Source organism: Pleurodeles waltl, chromosome 3_1 (assembly GCF_031143425.1).
Source record: "Pleurodeles waltl isolate 20211129_DDA chromosome 3_1, aPleWal1.hap1.20221129, whole genome shotgun sequence".
NCBI classification, from domain to species: Eukaryota; Metazoa; Chordata; class Amphibia; order Caudata; family Salamandridae; genus Pleurodeles; species Pleurodeles waltl.
Window position 1 is genome coordinate 401,639,972 of NC_090440.1, and position 21,785 is coordinate 401,661,756.

General features: G+C 48.5%; 1 protein-coding gene across 15 annotated transcripts in view; it reads right to left on the reverse strand.

The window, feature by feature from the left end:
* PPIP5K1 (diphosphoinositol pentakisphosphate kinase 1) overlaps nucleotides 1-21,785 on the reverse strand; it is a 1,126,642-nt gene that overhangs the window by 683,510 nt on the left and 421,347 nt on the right. For all 15 annotated transcript variants that reach the window (XM_069222621.1, XM_069222618.1, XM_069222612.1 and 12 more), the window contains one exon: nucleotides 10,974-11,083. In XM_069222621.1, coding sequence (XP_069078722.1) covers nucleotides 10,974-11,083 — 110 coding nt within the window. The remainder of the gene's footprint in view (nucleotides 1-10,973; nucleotides 11,084-21,785) is intronic.

Sequence of the window (21,785 nt, forward strand, 5' to 3'; positions counted from 1 at the left end):
ACGCAGTTCATGGTGGTTTCTCATCGTTTTTTGCCTCTAGCTTAGCTGCTAGCGTTTCCCATACTTCACAACCTGTGTGTTGTTGACCCTCCCGCGCTAGTTTCCTTAGTACCTGATTCTCTGTACGGGACCAACGCAGCCGTGAGGGTGTGCCAAGCTTTCAGATCAGGCGCGTTGGGTGCTTTCCAGTTCATGGCTATCAATCTTTTGTACATCACATAGGCCAGGTCTACAAAATGATGTAGGTGTTTATGTTTTTTTCCCTTGTCCTAAGTCCTAACAGACAGGACTTGGGGTCCACTCCCAGTACAAGTCTCATCATTTCTGTGATTTCTTTTACCACCCCAGTCCATTCTTTTTGTACCCGAGGGCAGTCCCAGACCATGTGGTAGAATTGTGCCACTGGGGCATTGCATCTAGGGCAGGCCGGGTCTGACCCAGGGAACATTCGTTTAATCCTAGCTGGCGCTAAATAGGTTTGATGTGTGTAATTGAACTGTGTCTAGCGGAATCTGGGATTTCTTGACACCCCGCGGATGTGGTATAGGGCTTTTGACCATTCTTCTTGTGAAATCGGGTCCGGTAGGACGGCGTTCCACCTCTCCCTTGCCTTTTCTAAGTTGGGTTCAGGGGACTTACTCAAGGGTTTGTATAGGTTTGACACTGCTTTTGCTTGGGTGTCATAGTTCAACATATGATGTAGTGTGGGAGAGATCTCTGGCTCTTGATCTCCAGCCGCCCACGTTTTTTTAATTGAGTGGCATATGGCATGGTAAGCCAAAAATTGTCCCGGGTTCACTGCTGTGAGGGCTTGTATAGATTCAAATGACATTAGTTTAACTTCCTCAAAGCAGTCTCCCACTGATTGTATGCCCGCTTCCGACCAGATTGCGGGCGAGTGCGACCCAGTCTCGGCCCAACCAGGGAGCCGATCCAGTGGGATGAGCAGCGAATAGGGGAGGTCCTTGTGTCCTTTTTTAATGTACCTCCCCCAGCATGCATGTGCCACTGCCATTAATGGGTTGTCGATCGCGCTTTTTGGTTTTTTATTTGTTAGCCATGTGAGCAGGGGAGCCCCCTGAAGTCGAGCCGACAGCCAGGCGGACTCCGCCGACTCGGGCCTATGGATCCAGTTCAGTATCCACTGTAGCTGCGTGGCCACATAGGAAAGTTCAAAATTAGGGGCACCCAGACCATCTGCGCCAACTGGACACTGCAACGTGGAAAGTGCGACCCGCGTCCTACCCCCTCCCCATATGAGCTGCAGTAAGACAGCATTCAAATTGCAGAAGAAGCTCCAAGGGGCGATGAGTGGCAGTGCCGCAAAGTAATATAGTAACCTGGGCAGTATCAGCATGTTCGCTACGGCCACCTTACCCAGGGTGATAGTGGTAATTTATTCCAGAATCGCAGCGACCCCTTCAAGGAGGCCAGTGCTCTCCCCAGATTGCCATCCCTAAAATCCTCTGTTTTATGATATATGTTGACCCCTAAGTATTTAAATGTGTCGAACCACCATTTCAGGCGTCCCACTGGGGCATTTTCTTGTTTCTGCAGGAGCCAACTGATTAGAGGGAACACGCACAATTTTTCCCAGTTTACCACTAGGCCCGATATCCCTCCGTACTCGGACAGCAGCGATATTACTGAGGGCAGCACCTCTCTCTCTTCCCCTCCGTACATATATTAAGGCATCGTCTGCATATAATGATATAGCGTGATAAAGCCCATTTCTGATTATCCCCCACCTTTCCTTCATCGCGCGTATTCGCGTGGCTAGTGGTTCTATTGCTATGGCGAACAACAGGGGGGATAGGGGCCAGCCCTGCCGTGTGCCCCTATTGATCGGGAAGCTACCTGATATAACCCCACCGTTCTTTACCCTGGCTTGTGGTTTAGTGTATAATGTCTGTACCCAGTGTATATAGTTAGAGCCGATTCCCATTTGCTGCATAGTGGCGAATAAGAAATCCCACTCTAGTGTATCAAATGCCTTCTCGATGTCTAGTGAGAGCACCATTTCATCGTATGCGTTCGGGAGAGTATCTCCCATTACGCTCAGCAACCTCCAGATATTTAGAAAGGTGTTACGTTTTGGGATGAACCCGTTTTGGTCTTCATGTATCAGGGTGTGCATGCAGGGGGCTAACCTGTTGGCCAATATTTTACCTAATATTTTACAATCTAGGTTTAGAAGCAAGAGTGGTCTGTAAGATTTAACGTCCGTGGGATCGCGCCCTTGTTCAGGAAGAACCACTATCATTGCCTCTCTCTGTGTTGGGGGAAATATCTTGTTGGCCCATGCCTCCTCGAACACTTTCAGCAAATGAGACTTTAGGCGTGTCATAAAAGTGTAGTAGTATTCTAGCGTGAGGCCGTCTGTGCCTGGTGCTTTGTTTCAGGGCATTTGCGCCAGGGCTAAGTTTAATTCCCCCAGCGTCAGAGGGGCCTCCAGTGTCTCCCTATCAGCTTGTGAGAGTTGCGCCAGGGGTGAGCCCACCAGGAAGGACTCAAGTTGTTGGGTTGTGCATGTTGTGCGTTTGGTATATAGGTTTGTGTAATATTCCCTGAACATGTCGTTTATCTCTTCCTGCGTGGTAGCCATTGTGCCTGCGCCTGTCCCTATAGCCCCAATGGGTGACTGCTGCCGATCCTTACATAGGAGCCACGCCAGCAACCTGCCGGATCTGTCTCCTTCTGTTTGTAGTCGCATTAAGTGGTATTTATGGTCATGTCAGCAGAGTCTGGTATCAGCTTCGGCGTACTCTGTGAGCGCCTCTTTTAGCGCCGCGTAGGGTGTTTCGTTCCGCGCTACTGCAATTTTTAATGCTCTCAATTTATTTTCCAGTTTGCTGACCTCTGCGTGTAGAGTGTGTCTCACTCCCCAAGTGGTTGAGATGCAATGGCTGCGGACCACTGCCTTATGTGCATCCCACTCTACCGCTCTTAGGTTTGTAGATTCATCATTTGTTTCCCAGTACTGTTCCAGTGCTGTGCTTAGCTCCTCTGTGAATGCCTGATCGTGGAGAGCTTCCACCTGTAGTGTCCACGTGGGGATCGCTGGGCGCTTCCTACCCCAATTCAGTGTTATTTTAAGCGGTGTGTGATCCGATAGTGTCTTGGCTAAGTATTCTGTCCTGTTAACCATTGTACAAATGTCCTGGGTCCACATATTATGTCTATTCTGGTATGTACCTTATGTGGTATTGAGTAAAATGAGTATTCCCTTTGTTGTGGGTATTTCATGCGCCATACCTGAAGTGGGTGTCTGGCGTTTCTGTTTGCTGTCCCTTTCGAGGGGGTGTTTGACCTATCTAATACCGGATTTGGTATGCTATTGAAGTTGCCGCCCCATATGGCCGGGGCTTCAGGGTTTACCAATAGTGCTGGGGTGAGTGTACCCAGGAATTCAGCTGTTGCGCTATTGGGGGCGTATATCCCAAACAGCGATAACTGTCTGCCGTCTAACCGACCTTCCACTGCCACATACCTGCCCCCTTGATCTATCCTGTGCGATGTTTGGAGATAAGGGATGCCTCAAGCTATCCATATCAAAGCTACTCTAGCAAAGGCAGAGTATGATGTGCCTATGATCTGTACTCCCCGCTTACCCCGCAGCTCCTGTAAATCGGGGTCCAGGACGTGGATCTCCTGTAAGATGGCAATGTGTATGCCCTGGTGCCTGAGGCGTGCGTGTACCCGGGACCTTTTGCTCGGCGTCCCCAGGCCCCTAACATTCCAAGTGACTATTTCATATTGATGTAGAATGTGGTTTGCATTTTGAGCCATGTGCTAGCGTGCGAATCTGCGTGTGACACACTCCAGCTTACTAAACCCTTCCAGACACCCCCCGGCCATGCCGCGTCTATAGTTGGACCCATCAGCCTCAGCAGTGTTCCCTGAGTTTTGAGTGGACCTATAGTGTACAAGTTAACTGTTTCCCCCCCTACCACCCCAACTGGTTCCCTAACCCAACTATGTACTCGTGATAAACTACACACCCCGCGGGTGTGTGCACAAACCTGTGTCCATGTGGATATCTGTGGGGGAGCTATTTTACCGACCAGATGTGTCTCTTTTACGGGGCTCACATCCTTCCGCAGACCTAGCCTGCAAATGCAGTTGGACGCTCCCGGGGTGGTTGCCCCCCCCCACTCACATATTCTGCTGCTTCAAACAGTGCACCTAGTGGAGAGAAGAAAATTGTTCAAAAGATACTCAGCGGCGGGAGTAATATCCTCCAATGTTTAGTTGCGCACATAGGTGTCCTATGCTGTCCTTCAAGTTTAACAATCAGTTCAAGTGGAGGGGTGACTCAGCAGCTCACAGTCACAGTGCATCCGCAGACCTGGGAGTGAGCTTCGGACCCTTTAGCACGTCTGTTAATGTAGAATCCGAGCTAGCCGAGTCTGATTCCAAGCTGTCCTCGGGGAACGTCCGGAGTGCCTCGAAGGAGTTCTGTGTTAGCAGGGGAGTTTCTTTCAGAGCTTTCGCTCTTTCCTCTGCAGCCTGTTTCTCAGTGGGTTGACCCTTAGTTCGTTTCTTGGTGCGCTTCCGTGTGGAGGAAATTAGCCAATCTTCGCCCTCGTCAATGCCCTCCTGGGATCGTGCGAGCCCTTTGGTGTGGATCCACGCCCAGGCATCCTCTGGGGAGGTAAACACGTGGGTGCGATCGTCTGATATCACTCTTAATTTAGCAGGAAACAGTAGGGCATACTTGATGTCATGCTCACGTAGCCGTTGTTTAATTTTGGCATAGGAGTTACGTTGTCTCTGTACCTCCTGAGTAAAGTCTGGGTAAGCGTTAACAACGAGTCCTCATATCTGAATGGGCCTTTGTTGCGGAACTGCTGCAATATAGCATTGCGGACTCTGTAATTTAGGAACCTGGCTATCAGCGGTCTTGGTGGTTGGCCCAGGGCCAGAGGTCTTCCCGGGACTCTGTACGCCCTTTCCACAGAGAAGAACTTCGATGGGGCCCCATTTAGAACTTCTTTGATTAGCCAATATTCTAGCGATATTTCCGAGCTTTGGTCCAGTGATTTTTCAGGGAATCCTAGGAAGCGTACGTTATTGCGGCGGGATCTACCCTCCGCCTGTCTCCATAATGTCTTCACCTCTGCATCCAGGCGTTGAATTTGTTTTTGGTTGTCCGAGACCGTAGGAGTCAGCTCACTCAACACCTCTTCCGCTGATTTCACTCTCTCAGCCAATTTGCGATGGTCCACTCTAAGTAGGTTCAAGTCCTGCAATACTGTGTCTATTCTATTTTCCAGTGTCCATGATCACCTGTAGCACTTTTTCAAATTGTGAGGAGTGGGCTTTGAGTGTGCTTTCCAGTGACTGTAAGGTTGATATTAGCTGTTGGTTGCCAGATGCCCGTCCATGTGCATTTCGGTCTTGACTTTTCGCAGATTTGGATTTCCCGGCCATTTTGCTTTAATGTTGGGGACCTTCCGAGGTGCTGCGCAGCACTGTTAAATATTACTTAGGCAGCCAATTGCACTGATGCAGCGCCCCTCGCCCCACCGTTTGTGACTCTTCGACTATCTCGTGCTCACGTGGCCTCTTATGTTCACTCCAAACAGGCCAGGCAGCTGTGGAGCATACCGCCGGCCATTAACTGTAGGGCGCACAGCGGCCCGAGGCATCCCCACTCGTGTGGCCCCCTGTGTGTCTTCTGCGTGCTGTTTTAGCCACCGGCTGGAGAGGGGGGGTGGGAGGCGGCCAAGGCTCCCCAGATGCAGGATCAAGGAGGGGGGAGGGGTGCTCCCTCGCTCCCCCCGCCGGTTCCCCCATAGGCGCCGAGCCCCCTATACCGGCTCCGCCGGGAGGGGGAAGGAATCTTCAGGTTGTGCCGGTCAAGGGGCCTCGGCCACGGTCTCCAATTGCCCCTGATGTCACCGCCACGGCTGGGCGCACCACAACCAGTACGGCGCTGCACGCCTTCGCCCGCGTTCGGGCAGGGACGTTCTTATTAATGTCCCTCAGCTGGAGGCTGGTGGGCGCAGCCCAAAGGCCTTCGCTGGGGACTCGCCGTGTAGCAAAGGCTGGGGCGGCACATCCAGGGGCCAGGGCGCCGGGGCGGCCGCCTTCACTCGGCCCGGGTAGAAGGGAGGGGGGGAAAGGAGGGCTGAGGGCCCGAGCCAAGGCCTATCCCCCCTTACTGAGAGCCCCCCTCCGCAGCAGCACAATCACCGCGCTCTAGTCCCTCGCAGGCAGGACGCGCTCTGCTCAGGATCGGCCGCCGCAGCCTCCCTGTATCTTCCAGGCACCTCGCGGCTACCGCCCGATCCGCGTTGCCTCACGCGGCGCCGATCGACTCCTTCGTTGTGGCCCGGCCCCCCCCGAGCCCAGTCAACGCTCCCGCGGATGCCGAGTGCCACCCCAGGAGCACCCTTCGGATATTGTCGGCGAGCCTGAGACGGAGCACTCGATTAGGCGTCCTTCTCGGCCGCCATTTTGGCTCCTCCCATGAAGAGACCAATTATATCGTTCCATGTCCCCTGAATTGTTAGGTTGAGGAGATGAGCTCCCCAACAATTGTGTGAGGCATCTGTTGTGAGAGTAATCTAAAGCACAGGGTCAACAATAGTCCCCCCCACCCTCTTCATAAGGTTTGTGGTATTCCACCAATGTAGATAGAGATAAGTTTGGGGGTCCAACAACAATAGATGTTACATTTGACCTTGTGCCTGAGATCACCGACGCGAGAGACATTGTTGAAGAGGATGCTTATGAAGTCTGGCATGAGGCACTATGGCAATACAAGACGCCATCATTCCTAACAGTTTCATAACAGTTCTTAATGAGTATGTTTGGTTCTGTTTTAATGTTGCAATTAATGTCTGAAAAGCTTGGACCCTGTTTTGGTTGGGAAAGGCTATTCCTATTTGTGTATTGAGGATAGATTCTAGATATGGTTGTGTTTGGAGAGATTGTAGATGAGATTTGATGTACTTTATGGTGAATCCCAGAGAGCGTAGGAGACAAATTGTAGTTTGAGTATCTTTTTGACACTGTGGGAACGAATTAGCTTTGATGAGCCAATCATCCAAATAAGAGAAAACATGAATTGGTTTCCTTCTGAGATGTGCTGCAACCACTGCAAGGCAGTTTGTGAATATCCTGGGAGCAGTTGTGACTCAGAATGGTAATACTTTGAATTGGTAATGTTTTCTTGCTACTACAAATCTTAGGTATTTGTGGTGTGCATGATGAATGGGAATGTAAAAATAAATGTCCCTCAAATCTAATGCTGTCATGAAGTCTCCTAGATGTAATAGAGGAATAATATCCGGAAGAGTGACCATATGAAAATGTTCTGATAGGATGTAGTGGTTTAAGGGTCTGAGATCTAATATTTGTCTGAGAGACCCATATTTTGGGGGGATTAAAAAATACAGGGAGTAAACTCCTGTTCCTTAGTATTGCAATGGTAGTGGTTCTATAGACCCTTTTAGAAGAAGGGAATGTACTTCTTTGAGAAGAGATAGATGATTTTGTGAGACGAGGGGGTATATTTGGTGGAGTGGAAGTGAGTTCCAGACAACAACCATTTTGGATAATTTGAAGTACCCATTGATCTGTGGTAATTTGAGGGGGTATAAAGGTTGTAACCTTCCACCTACAGGAGTGGTGTGTGTTAGTATTGTTTGTGGTAAATCACTGTTTAGTGACGGATGAGGTACCTATAGATGTAGATGTTTTTCCTCTTCCCTTATAATTGTTTCCTCTATATGATCTTCTAAAGTAATCTCTGGTGTACTGAGAGGTGGGTTTAGTTTGATTTGTGGAATGTTCCTGAAATAATTACCTAAATCCTCTGTTAATCCCTGCACCATGAAAATTACTCCTACATGTGCTGGCTTTTACGGCTCCCATAGCTTTGGCAGTTTGATTGTCCTTATTTAATTTTTCAAGTGTGGTATCCACTTGCTCTTTATCAAAAGGCATATTTAAAACTGCCTGCTGTACCTCCAGTTTACACTCTGAACATCTGAGCCATGCATGGCGCCTTATGATGACACTTATATTAATACTGTGTGCTGCTGTATCAGCAGCATCAAGTGTGCATCGAACGGAGTTATTGGAAATTGTCTGTCCCTCATTTACAAGTTCTACCCCTCTTTTACAATGTTCTTCTGGTAGGTATTGTAAAAATTCCCAGTGAGCTCTGTCGTATCTGGAAAGTAAAGCTTGAGCAATAGCAATTCTCCAGTGATTGGCTGCTTGAGCTGCCAATCTTTTCCCTGCCGCATCTAATTATTTTACTTTTCTTACCAAGAGGAGGTGTGTCTCCTGTTGACGGGCTACTCGCACTTTTTCGTGCAGTAGATGCAACATGAGTCTGGAAGAATTTGTGCTTTTATATATAAAGGATCAGTGGGTGCAACCTTGTACTTTTTATCAACTCTAGGAGTGATAGCCCTTGCTCTAACAGGCTCTTTAAATATTTCTTCTGCATGTCTGAGCATGCCTGAAAGCATTCGAAGGAACTGACTTTTTTTTATGTGGTGCACAAAGTGTATTAAATAAAAAAATCTTCCTCTATTGTCTCAGTATACATGTGCACGTTATGAAATGCTGCTGCTGCAGATATAACCTGTTGGTTTGATGTGGAAACCTCAGGTGGTGAAGGTCTAGCTGGGTAAAGATCTGGATCATTTGGTGGGTGTAATAGGATCTGGATCGTTCTCATCCCAGGCGTCCTGTCAGTCTAATGTATCCTCTATATCTTGAGACCCACCAGGTGGAGAACTAGGTGGTGTGAATCCTGAATGAGGGGGAGATGTTGGTGGAGGAGTATGATGTGGAGAAGTAGGTAAAGGTGCAGCTGTTTGAGTATGAAAATAAGTCTTTTCTTTGGTAATTTTCTTTGGAGGTGTAGAGGAATCAAGACTTTCTTGAAAAGTTCATTTCCTCTAATGGTGGTGGAGGTGATGTTATAATCCGCCCTGTTCGCTATTGAATTTGAAGTCGGCGCTGCCTAGCGTCCATAACTTCTAAAATTGGTTCCACTTGTGATGTTATAGACTGTCTAGAGTCACTGAAAGTCTTTTGTGTTTTTTCAGTTCCGAAGGTTTTTTAGGATGGAAAATTTTCGGTGCCAAAATATCAGCCGACTGCTGTCTTTTTAGTGCCGTAGTGGTTGGCACTGAAGCACCATATAGTTTTTTTTTTTGTCGGTGCCGAAATGGAGGTACTGGAGGTAAATACAAAAGATTTATCTTTGGCTTTTTTTGGTGCCGATCTGGTATCCAAGGCATCCGAATAAGTTTCTTGGCTCCGACCATGACTGGAAGGCAGTGGCCGACTGGTGACCTATTTTGTGGTTGTTTTGTCCAATGGAAAAGGGGCCTTTTTACTTACAGTTTGTGCGGGTTGCAATGATTGACTCTCGATGTCCGAATGCACATCAGAGTCTGAATCCTGAATGGAGAAGACCCCCTCTTGTTCCAAGTCTCTTTGCGCATTCTCGTTGACGAAAATGACTGGTGTATCCTCTGGCTGTCGAGACACCATTTCCATTTGACGAGCCCTTCCATCTCTAAGGGTCTTGTCTGACCGAAAAGAACAGCACGCTCCGCAGGTCTGGTTGTTGTGGTCTGGTGAATGACACAAATTACACACCTGGTGTTGTCAGTATGTGGCAACTTTGAATAGCATCGTGGGCAATATCGAAATGCAGTACGTTCCACCAGGGCTGCATTGTTCAATACCACGGGGAAGAGGTAGGCCCAAGGAGGGCCCGAGAGGGCCTTTCTGTTCCCAAAAGGGTCGAGAAATTTGAATCAGAGCACAGAAAAAGGGACAGAGTTGAATTATTAAAGAATATGTATTTAGAAACAATACCGATGACAATAGTAAGATGAAAAGAATACAGTTTTTAGACTGCTTGGAGCCGAGAGCTCGGAGCGAGAGGAACACACATCCGAACCAGATGGCGGAGAAAAACAATCAAACAGAGGACTCGATGCCCATGCGCAGTGTTATCGTGAGGAGTCGTCACTCGATCCTGTGACTCGAAAACTTTCTTCGAACAAAAACAAGTTGTTCTACTCCAAACCCTACCCCGGATGGCGAGCTTATGCACGCCATGTGTATCTACAGCTGCACATGGCATCAAACCCTTATTTACATTTAGAGTTATATCAGATATTATAACAAATCTGTTACTGACGTGTAAAGTTTTAATAATGTCATCAGATATCTATTGTAAGGAGACAGGAAGTGATACAGGACTTTGAACCACTGCACATTTAATGTGGTCAAGAAAAAGTAGTCTTATGTTGAGGCGAGGGAATGTAGTGGTTTCTAGTGGTGGGTACCAATGTGGAAGAATAATCTGCTCCTACTGGTGGAAAAAGGGTTTCAAGGTGATTGACAGCAATCAATTTACAACCGCAGGGAGTGGTTATCATTGTAGAGAGCAGGGGTAATGTATGGAGCAGGGATCATACAAATTTACATGTTGGGATACACTTATGATACATTGTCAACCAATCTGCCTCATGTTGGTATGGAGAAGTATTGTTGAAACTACAGAGACTGCAAAATAAGTGACTGCAAAACTTTGGACCTTAAGGATAAAACTAAAGCGGTACATGGAAAGGCTTATGTTTAATGTTTATATGTCGTCACTGGCAATCATCCAAAATGTAGTCTACCATTACTATGACCTTGTAGTGATGCTGGCTGTAAAAGCATTACTTTATGACAGGCTTTGAGGTTTCCATAGGTGACCTGGACCCAAGTCATCTAGTGAGCATATGTTTAAAGGTATTGTACTCTGGCCAAGCATGTAAATGTGGCTGTATGATTCTGGCTTTGGACAGAAGTGTGCAGAGGGCTTTACTGATTGCTTATGTATGTCTTAAATTCAATAACTTGCCCTTTCCCGGAAGGTGCAGGCTTTGCAAGCTGAACATGCATATGCAGTTAATCAAATACTCTTGGACAGCTGTACTTACATTTCCAGAACCGTTTTGAGCTGCTCCAGTTTGGATTTCCTTTCTTCTATTTCACAGTCATTATGCGTCCCTAGCTCCGATAAGAGCAGGCGAGCAATATCCAATACTTCCTATCAAGTATACAAAAATCTTTGTTAAAATTCAACATTTGCACGCGTTCAGCAAGTCTATTAAGAGAAATTCACTTCTCTGCACAAAAATATTAGCTACATGTAGGTTTCAACCCTAGCTCTCTGGGGTTTAGAAATCAACCCTCTAACTGCATTAGGGTAAGCTGGCATAAAATAAATCAGAATTCCAGTTTTATGTCATTCATATCCATTTTTCTTAAAAAATTTGATTTAGGCCAAATGTATATGATATGACATCAAGCAGGGGCCGATATCTCCATGCCCATTGGAAAAGCTATAACTGTAGAAATATGGCCATACTACAAGAACATGCTATCTTAACACCTGAGCTAGAAGTTCCTGTAATCAGATCTATCTGCTCTACTAATGCATGAATCTGTTCACCAACCAGGCCCCTGTAGAAATCTATCTTTGAAGATAGAAAAATAGAAGAAATCAGACCTAGATGGACCCCAAAGTTTGGCACAGCTAGAAAAACTACCCAATTAAATGAATAGCTCTTGTCTTTAAGGGTTACTGATGGACATTCAGAGTGCCAAAGGTTATTCACACAAATATAATAATGTTTAATACAAATAGTATATGTGTGAATAAAAGTCAAAGCCCACATTTGGGTCTTGAAGTATCAACTGCGTTGATGGTGCTCTAAAAAGCCAATAGTCCAGCTAAAAGTAGACCTAGAACTCTTGTCTATGCGGGTGAGAGGTTTGTACTCCAATGCACTTTGCTAAGATTCAGGAGCCAACAAGAGTCTTTTGGTCTTGAACTATAAGCCCTAGTTTCTGTTTTACTTTAATCAGCAAGTCAACATTACGAAGTTCCTTTAACGCCATCCTCCTCTGCTCTGCCCTCTTTGAGAGAGCTTCCAGCACCCAAGGAACATATTAAGAGTCTTGGAATCTGGCGTGACCCATGGCTAGCCCTGGATCAACAGGCAAAGAAAACCTCAGCCTCGTGTTTTGGCACATTCAGACTCCTGAGGAAGGTGTTTAAAATCCCTCCGTTTGTGGCCAAGAGATCAATCATTCAGGCGTTGATTAGTTCTCGTCTGGACTATGGGAATGTCCTATTTTTAGGGTCTCCAAAGTATGTAAAGAGGAAACTCCAAGTGGTACAGAACACCGCTGCTAGACTGCTTTTTAATATCCCCAAACATGAATCATTTAAATCAGCATTTCATACCCTGCATTGGCTCCCAGTCGAGCAGCGAATCAAATTTAAGGCCCTATGTTACATACATAGAGCCCTAAATGACTAAGGGCCCCTACAACTGCAGTCTCTGGCCTCGCTTTATAAGCCCTCGAGACACCTTATGTCCTCATCAGCAGCTTTAGCACCAATCCCCTTGGTAAAAAAAGGCCAGATGGGGTGGTAGGTCGTTGTCGTATCTAGGTACGAAGCTATGGAATTCACTGCCTTTATCCTTGCGGCTCACTGACCAGGAATTAATTTTTAGGCGGCTACTGAAAACATGGCTATACTAAGCTCTTGTTTTTTTTGTCGATAGGTTCTGCTGAAGCGCTGGGAGGCCTCAAGGTAGCTCTGCACTATATAAATTGACTTAACATAACATAAAATAACATAACAAATCCCTACAACACACAAGGGTCAACATATTTAATTTCACATTTTTAATGAACTTTTGAACACTGGTGTAAATTTCTTTGCAGCCCTAGGTAAGAATGTTACATTTTGTATAAATAAGAAAATGTGGCAGTTGGTCAAGTCCTCCCATTTTGAAATATTTGGAGTGTGTGTTGAAAATATCTCTATTAGCACCAACTGGTATAAAATCATTTTCTTTTAGCCAGATAGGACTGTTAATGGCCTCCATGTAGGTGTGCCATGAATGAAAATTAAAGCCAAGTTAATTTTAGTCAGGGGGGGATGGTTTAAGACTTTTTTATTTATTTATTTTTTAACATTTTACATTGTCTTACAAATGCTGTTTAACACCCCATTTCAATGTTGACCATTGCTGGTGGTATTCCTTGTTTGGGTTTGTAAACAGGATGGTTCCCTTTACTGTGAACAATGCATCTTGCCTATGGAAGAACAATGGGGCGTACTAAATACTTGATCCTAAGAGTTCTTTCCAGATAAACCTTTCATAACCCCATGGACAATGCCAATACCACTTGTAACAAGCTATACAAAGTGAAGATATCAATCATAATTGTTTTGAAACTAGATCAGTCCCTTCTATCAGCTTATAAGATACTTCTTACTTGGCCAACTTATAAAGAAATTAATTACATACCTGTAACTCCAGGTCTTCAGCACTGGTATCTTCCATAGACTCACACGCTCCACGTACCGATTCCTGCATCCGTTAATAACACCCTGTCCCTAGTGCCGATTGACCATTCTGGAGCTGATGTTGGACGGAGCCAAGTGGGGGCCTGAGACCGGGGGCCACGCTGCCAAAACAGAATCCTGACCCAGCCCGTCCCGTATATGGCTGAGGCCCGGTCGCCGGAGCCATGGCATGTGTCGCTGTTGGAGAGTATCAGCATTTGTCCCGAGTGGATGGCAGCAGCAGGAATTGCCAGCAGAGCCCCGATGGACCTACGAGAGGGCACCTGTGACTCCCAGGTGGCTCCAGCTGATGACTGCAGAACAGGGCCTTTGCCCCGTGCATGGCGGGCACCAACAGGGCTCTTTTGCTGGGGTGAAAGAGGACTGGTTTGGCTGCGCTTGGGCCAAGCCACAGGCCTGAAATTGAGGCAATTCCACAGCCCACAAAGCAGGTGTGGCTGAGAGATTCCTTGGGTGGCACAGTGAAGTAGCGCCTGCTTTGTGGCACAAGGCCATGGGGCCTGGAAGTTATAGCAGTGACCCTCATCCTGCCGCATCATCAGCCCAAGACGGGCGGTAGGTGTGGGTGCTCCGCAGCTACCCTGCACGCAGGGGATATCGGAGTGGTTGCCTTGGGGAGCCGACGGGTGCAGAGGGCTGCTGAGGACCAACACACGAGTTACCTGGGTTGAGGATTAGCCAGGTCCTGGTGGCTTGAGGGCACTGATCACAGAGGAGCGAGGCATAGACCGGGGGCGCACGGTGGCGTTTCATGTGAACTGGCCGCAACTCCTGCATATGCACCAGATGGCGAGGGGTCTCCTGGTCTTGCGGCACCCTGCGAGCACTCTGCACACATGGTTGGATCTGAGAATTCGAGCGCTTCTCCGGCTGGTCAAAGGAGGAATAGGAACTGCCCACATAGGACAGCCAGGATTTCCACTACCGGGCTCTGACTGCGTGCCATCATGGAGTGGGTCATCGGGGCCTGCACCCTGGAAGACAACAACCACCCCTGCGGCTAACAGAGAGACCCCGGTTGTGTGAGTCGCCCCTGTCTGGCCTGTTGGGCTGCTTGTGCACTGGGCTGCATAAGTGCCAGCCTGGCGCTTGCAGACAGGCCAATTGCCCGGCGTGGATTTCTTTTGCGAACTAGACACTGTGAACAAGAGGGAGACAAACATGCTGCCCCACAACTGCTACTGAGACCACAGTGGTGTTGGATTGCACCCCCATTCAGACTGCTTGCACTACTTGATTGCTTGTGCTGCGAGACACAATGGCAACGACTGGCGGGCCCATTTCCTGCGACTGCTCCGCTTCCCCTACTGGATGGTGTCGCTGGACTGGCTGCAACTGTGGGGAATCTTTGCTCTGGAACTCAGCCTTCAGTGAAATGCTCCAGGGGCCACCAGCTCCTATAAGTTCCCTCAGCTTAGAGAAAAAGCTGGACATAGTCTTGGCAGCCATAGAGAGGTCCAAAGTGTGGAGAGCAAATCAGACACAGTAGTGATGGACCTCACTCTACTGAAGGATGATCACCGCAAGCTCACAGACAAAGTCCACACCGCAGAACAAACGATGGTGACACTTCAACCACAGGTCCAGGAGACACAGTTCCAAATCTGTGCACGGCAAAACCAGGTACTCACGTTGGAGGAGAGGGCAGAGGACACTGAGGGGCGTTCACACAAACAACATCCGTGTAGCCTCAGGGTGCTGAGGGCCAGAACATTGTGGCCTATTTTGAAGCATGATTTTGCAGCTTTGGTCACGCCTCGGATCTCTCCTCCTTCTTCTCTATTGAGCGCCAGCACACAGTGCGCCCGCAGCAGCCCGCTTGGCACCCTTCCTTGGACGCTTGTTGCTCATCTCCTGCATTATAGAGAATGTTATCTCATTCTACGCAAAGCCCAGGGGTAGGACAATCTAATAGTAGATGTTATTGTTAAGGGATTATCTTTCCAAAATTCAATATTTGCTACTGTTTCTGGCTTGCCTCCAAGTCCAGGCATCTGTCAGTCTCACTTCTTCACAGACCCTAAAGAGGCATGGAATTGGTTGGAGAACCACAGTGGTGCAGAGTTCTCCCTGTTACAAACACAAACCACTAACTCAAGATCCTCCTGCAGAAGCTGGCAAGGTCTAGGGAACAGCGATCGCCTCCCGGGCGCAACGTTTGCCTACTCTGGGGAAGGTTATACAGGTGAGGAGGAGGGTGTTGCAGGTGTCTGCAGCATTCTGGGATCCTGCTCCACCCTCTGACACTAACTAACAGGGCACTAAATACACCAGGAATGAGGCCTCCATGTCATCTGCCCTTGTCTCTCCAAGCTCAGACACACCACATAGAGCAACTCCGCAAACCCAGACGATATAATTTGAACATACCCGGAGATGGAACTTTCAAGTAGGGTCCTTTTTGCAAGGTCATAATGTAATTAGCCTTGCAATATTGTTTTCCTTTACAGGGACTAACCTCACTGGTGGTGGGAGCCGCTGCTCTGTTCTACTGCTCTTTCCCTACATATCCTACCATTCATGCTTGCTACACAGTACCGATGGCCCCAAAACAGAGACAATATATGGCACAACCCACCCGCAGCAACACGCAGACACGATCACAGGAAGAAGGCCCCACACGCTCACCAGCTGCGCAGTTCATTTAGATCTACCATGGTCAAGTGCAGGGCAAACCGGGGGCAGGGGGTTGGAACTACCGGGTGAAACTTAATGTGAGGAAGATCCTTCCGGCCGTGTCTGTAAAATGTGAAGTTGATGTGGGTGTGAGTCTTGCGCTCACGCTTCCGGGCCATGCGTCAGGGGGCTGCACGCACCTGTGGGGCCTGCCACCTGGCTGGCTCATCTCATTTAGCATGCACGTGCAAGGTTTTCCAGTAGTAAGGGGTCTTGCAAGCACACTACCAGGTGAAGGAGCACCTCATCCACACATCACACACACTGTCAACCACCCACCCACCCATGACCTCTACATTGGTACATGCAGTTCATATGTTTGGGCAGGATACCATTGCATCTCTGCTACCAATGGTATTTTAAGTTTTTCTTTGTTGTGTTCCAATGGTTTCACGGACATGCCTGTTTCGCTAATCCATGCACGAACCTGAACCTGACCCTATTTACCCAGCCGGGGTCGTTGTACACCCACTTAGCAGCCACCATGTCGAATGGCATTAACATACTAACATGGAATGTCCGAGGGATGCACTCACCCTCCCGCAGATATGCGGTCTACTCATACATGTGCCGCAGGAAGATGCATATAGCGATCTTTCAAGAGTCCCATATCACACAGGTAGAAGCTCTGCGGATGCAGAAGCAGTGGAGGGGGTTTCTGGTGTGGCTCAAGGCTGGGGAACCATCTCTGGCAGACAACACTGAAGTTGACACAGAGGGTTCTTATGTCTTTGAAGAAGGCTTGCTTCGAGGGCCTCTGACTATTACTTGGAAAAATATATGCACCTAACTCTGAGCAAAAGGCGTTCTTGTGCCCCTTGTCTGCAGTGTTGTTGAGCTGGAATAGTCTCCCCTATTTACTGGGAGGTGACTTTAGTAGTTTCCTTAATGTAGAACTGCACCGATCCTTCCTTCCCCCGCCCTCCAATGCACTAGCACTAACAAACTGGATGTAGCACTGGCAATGGACTGACATTTGGCTTTTGTACAATAGGCATACAAGAGTCTACTCGTTTTACTCCCACGCCCTGATCTACACATCTGAATAAAACACCTAGTTAGCACATCCAACATGAACCCACATATTGTGCACACTGACTACCTATACAGGACACACTAAGATCATAATCCACAACATTTGAGCCTGAGCTGGGACAATGAGACCTCCCTCCATCCCCACATGGCACATAAAGGTAACAGCTCTGGAAGATCCCCCATTCAGGGCATCCCTTGATAGCTACATAACGCAATATTTTGACATCAATGCGGACACTGTAACCTCTCCTGATTGAGTGGGATGCCTTTAAAGTGGCAATCAGGGGACACTGGCTGTAATGCCCTAAACATGCGCTACCAGATTGACAGTGAGGTCTCCTGCTTAGAATAGTCATTACTTTGATTGGAGAGGCAGGAGCAATCTACTGATGCTGGCAGGGAGTGACTGGGACAGGTGAAATGTGTGCATGCTGCATTGCTAGAAAGTCTACTGTGACTCAACTATGCAACCACACTGAGAAGACACACTCTGAATCAACAAGTCAGGTGTGCTACTTGCATGGCTGATCCACCAGGAACGGCATCATTGCACCCAATCCTCTCCATTCACCTCAGCTGGGGACCCATATACGCACACAGAGGAGCAAACATGAAGCCTTTACATGTCACTATACACCCCTGTGCAAGTTGATGTCTACTGCCACACCGGAGGAACTCAAGTCCTTCCTGGCAAATGTGGTCCTCCCTTGTGCATCACGAGAACAAAGGGAGGAACTCAACAAGACATCATGCTTAAAGAGGTGCAGTAAGCCATTCGAGCACTAGCCACCACAAAGACCCCAGGCCCGGATGGGCTATCGCTCAAATTCTACAAGACTCACTCTGCACTACTAGCCACCAGGCTGAAAACATTATACAACAAGGCAATGGTAGCTACCGACTTCCCTCCCACTCCACCTGAACACTATTCACATCGCTGCTTAAATCCGGCAGAGACCTGGAGGAGCTGGCATCCTACAGACCGCTGGCACTTCTCAACAGCACACAAAATACTCGCCAAAATCTTGGTCTACAGACTGGCCCCTCTGGTTCCGCAATTAAAGCACCCAGACCAAAATGGATTGTGCCAGCCATAAACACCTCTCTGAACCTACGCCAATTCTTCCTAGTACTCAACTATGCCTTTGTTGCATAACTGTGTGCAGGGTGCCTAGTGCTCGACTTAAAAAAGACCTTTGACTCCCTGGAGTGGCCCTATGTATTTGAGGTGCTCACTAACTATGGACTGGGTTCTCGCTTTACTCACCAAGTCAAACTCCTGTACACCAGACCCTCGGCCGCAGTAAAAACAGGACGCTTCATATCTGCTCTATTAGAGATACACAGGGGCACAGTAGGAAGCTGCCCTGGTAAGTGGTGCGTACCTGAAGTACTTACACCTTACACCAGGTCCAGGATTCCCCTTTTAGTGTAGTGCAGGCCGTGTCCAGAAGCCAGGTTCTCTACAGGCAGCTGTGGATGAGCAGCCAAGGCTTATGTAGGAGACATGCAAAGCTCATGCAATACCACTGTAGTCACACAGCACTTAAACACATGAAAGAAAACACTCAGTGTTACAAAAATAAAGGTACTTTATTTTAGTGACACAATACCAAAAAGTACTAGAGAGGCAACCTTTCAATAGGTAGTAACGAACACACTAAATATACACACCAGTTATCAGCAATAGGTATAGAAAGTAGTAGAAAATAGTGCAAATGCGATTAGACAATAGTGACCCTCTACTAAAACAATGGCTTGGGAACACAGGACCCCCACCTAGGTAAGTGAAATGTGTAGAGGGGAGCTGGGTGTACTAGAAAACCCCAAAGGTAAGTACCACAGTGCCCTCTAGCGACCAGGAAGAAATGAGTAAGTTAGTGGATTTTCCCCAAACCACCCAAAAGGAAGGAAAAGAAGAAAATGCAACACCCGGACAAGAAGAAGACCCATGGGAGAAGGGGACCAAGTCCAGAAGTGACAGGAGAGTCCAGTGGGGGCAGGAGCCCCTACCCACCAGTCTAAGATAGCAGGAGTTGGTCATCAGTGATATGAAGAAGGTCAGCACTGCATCCCTGGAGTCAGTGAAGAGTTCCTGAGGGATGCAGATGATGTCCCATGCTGGAAGTAGAATTGCAGTCAGGTTCTGGTGCAAGGATTACACTACCAAGCCTCGGTAAAGGCAAATGTTGCGATTGACGGAAAGTGGAGCTGCTGGCGGCCCAGCAAGGACCAGGAGGACTCAACCCAAGAGAGGGAGTCACATGGGATCCTCAGCGACACAGAGTCCACAGGAGCAGAGGCAGCACCCACAACATTTCCACAGGATGGGGACACAGGAGTCGCAGAAGAGCCCACGCAGCACGACTGGAGAAGGGTCCAACGCCGCAGGAGAACCACACAGTGGGCTGTGCATCGCAAGAAGGAGTGCTAGGGGATGGAGCTACACGTAGCCTGAAGATCCCTTGGAGGAGATGCAAACAAGTCTTGGCAGCTGCAAGAAACATGGGGCACGGCGGTGCTGTCCTGCGTGAGAAGGCAAGGGCGTACCTCCACCAAAGTTCGACAGCTGGCAGAGAGGACCAAGAGGACTACCCCGGACCACTACCCATGCATGATGCAGGATCCATCCAGCTCAGGTTGAGAGGAGATCCACGCAGCCGGTCGTCGTTGCAGTAGGTGCCTGCTGAGACTGAAGACTTGCTGCCCTCAGAGGATGCACAGCTGGGGAAATGTTGCAGAAGCTGGAAGGAGGCATGGAATGTTGCAAGCAGTCTTCCTCGTGGATGCAGATTGTTGGCTCCTGGAGGGTCCAGTCACGTTTCCGGTGGCTAGAAGTCGAAGTACGGTTGCAGAGGAGTCCTGCTGGATTCTTGCAAGCTGAATCTGAGGACCCACCCAAGAGAGAGACCCTAAATAGCCCGGAAAGGGGGATTGGTCGCCTTGCCAGGTGAGCACCTATCAGGCGGGGGCTCTGACGTCACCTGCCTGGCCTGGCCACTCAGATGCTCTCAGAGGTCCCTGCCAACCTTGAACTCAAGATGGCAGAACCCAGGGACCTTCTGGAGGAGCTCTGGGCACCACACCGGGGTGGTCACTCCATTTACCATTGTCCAGTTTCACGCCAGAGCAGGGGCTGGAGGTCCCTCACCCAGTGTAGACTGATTTATGCACGGAGGGCACCAAATGTGCCCTTCAAAGCATGCCAATGGCTTGGGGAGGCTACCCCTCCCAAGCCATGTAACACCCATTTGCAAAGTGAGAGGGTGTTACCTCCCTCTCCTAAAGAAAATTATTTGTTGTGCCTTCCTGGGCTACAGCTGTTCAAGCAGCAAGAGGGCAGAAACCTGTCTGAGGGGTGACAGCAGCTTGGGCTGCCTGGGAAACCCTGGAAGACTGGTAGGAGCAATGCTGGGGGTCCTCTAAGGAGCCCCCAAAATACATGGAATCATACTTCCAATACTGGCAACAGTATTGGGGTACGATTACAACATGTTTGAAACCAAACATGCCTAGTTTCGGAGTTAGAATTATGTAGCTGGACATAGGTAGTGACTTATGTGCAGTACACGCATAAAATGGCCTCCCCGCACTCATGAAGTCCATGAAAATGGCACTGGAGTTCATGGGGGCACCTCTGCTATTGCAGGGGTGCCCTTACACACAGGTACTTGCACCCTGCCCTCTGGGCTAGGAGGGCCTGCCATAAGGGGGACTTAAAGTGACTTGGTGCAGTGAACCATGGTGAAAAAGGGTGTATGCACCCTTTCACGCAGGCTGCAATTGCAAGCCTGTAGAGCACTTTGCATGGGCTCCCCAAGGGTGGCATAATACATGCTGCAATCCATGGGGATCCCCTGGTACCCAAAAGCCCTGGGTAACCGGGTACCATATACTAGGGACTTACATGGGTGCACCAGTATGCGAAATGTGGGGTGAAAATGCGACAAGTTACCAAGTTCGAAGGAAGAGAGCATAATCACTGGGTTCCTGGTTAGCAGGATGCCAGTGAACACAGTCAAACACAGTGACAACCAGGCAAAAGGTGGGGGTAACCATGCTAAAAAGAGGCTATTTTCATACAGGCACCCACCAGGGATGCCTACTGTCCCCATTCCTCTTCTTGTTAGCAATGGAGCCACTGGCTCATATCCTTCGTGCGCAGGGCCAACACAGGGGAATACCTCTAAGTGATGGCCTCCACTCCGTGTCACTCTATGCAGATGACATGCTCTGATACCTCAGGGATAGCCAGACATGCTCAATAGATTTCCATATGCTTCTAGGTTAATTGGACTAAGTTGTGCCTATTCCCATTCATCACCACCATGATTAACCCTGCCCTCCAGACCAACGGAATTCCCCTACCAAGGCAGCCCACTAGATTCCGTTATCTAGGCATATGTATCTACCACTTCTCGGCAGACCTCCTGGATGGCAATGTCATCCATGCAGTCACCTCCCTGCGATCACAAATAGTGCTCTAGAAAACCCTTCTGCTATCAGTGGCGGGCTGCATAGCCCTCATCAAAATGGTAATATTGCCACGTTGTAGGAAGTTGGCTCTGTATGCACTATTTCAAAGTAAGGAATAGTATGCACAAAGTCCAAGGGTTCCCCTTAGAGGTAAGATAGTGGCAAAAAGAGATAA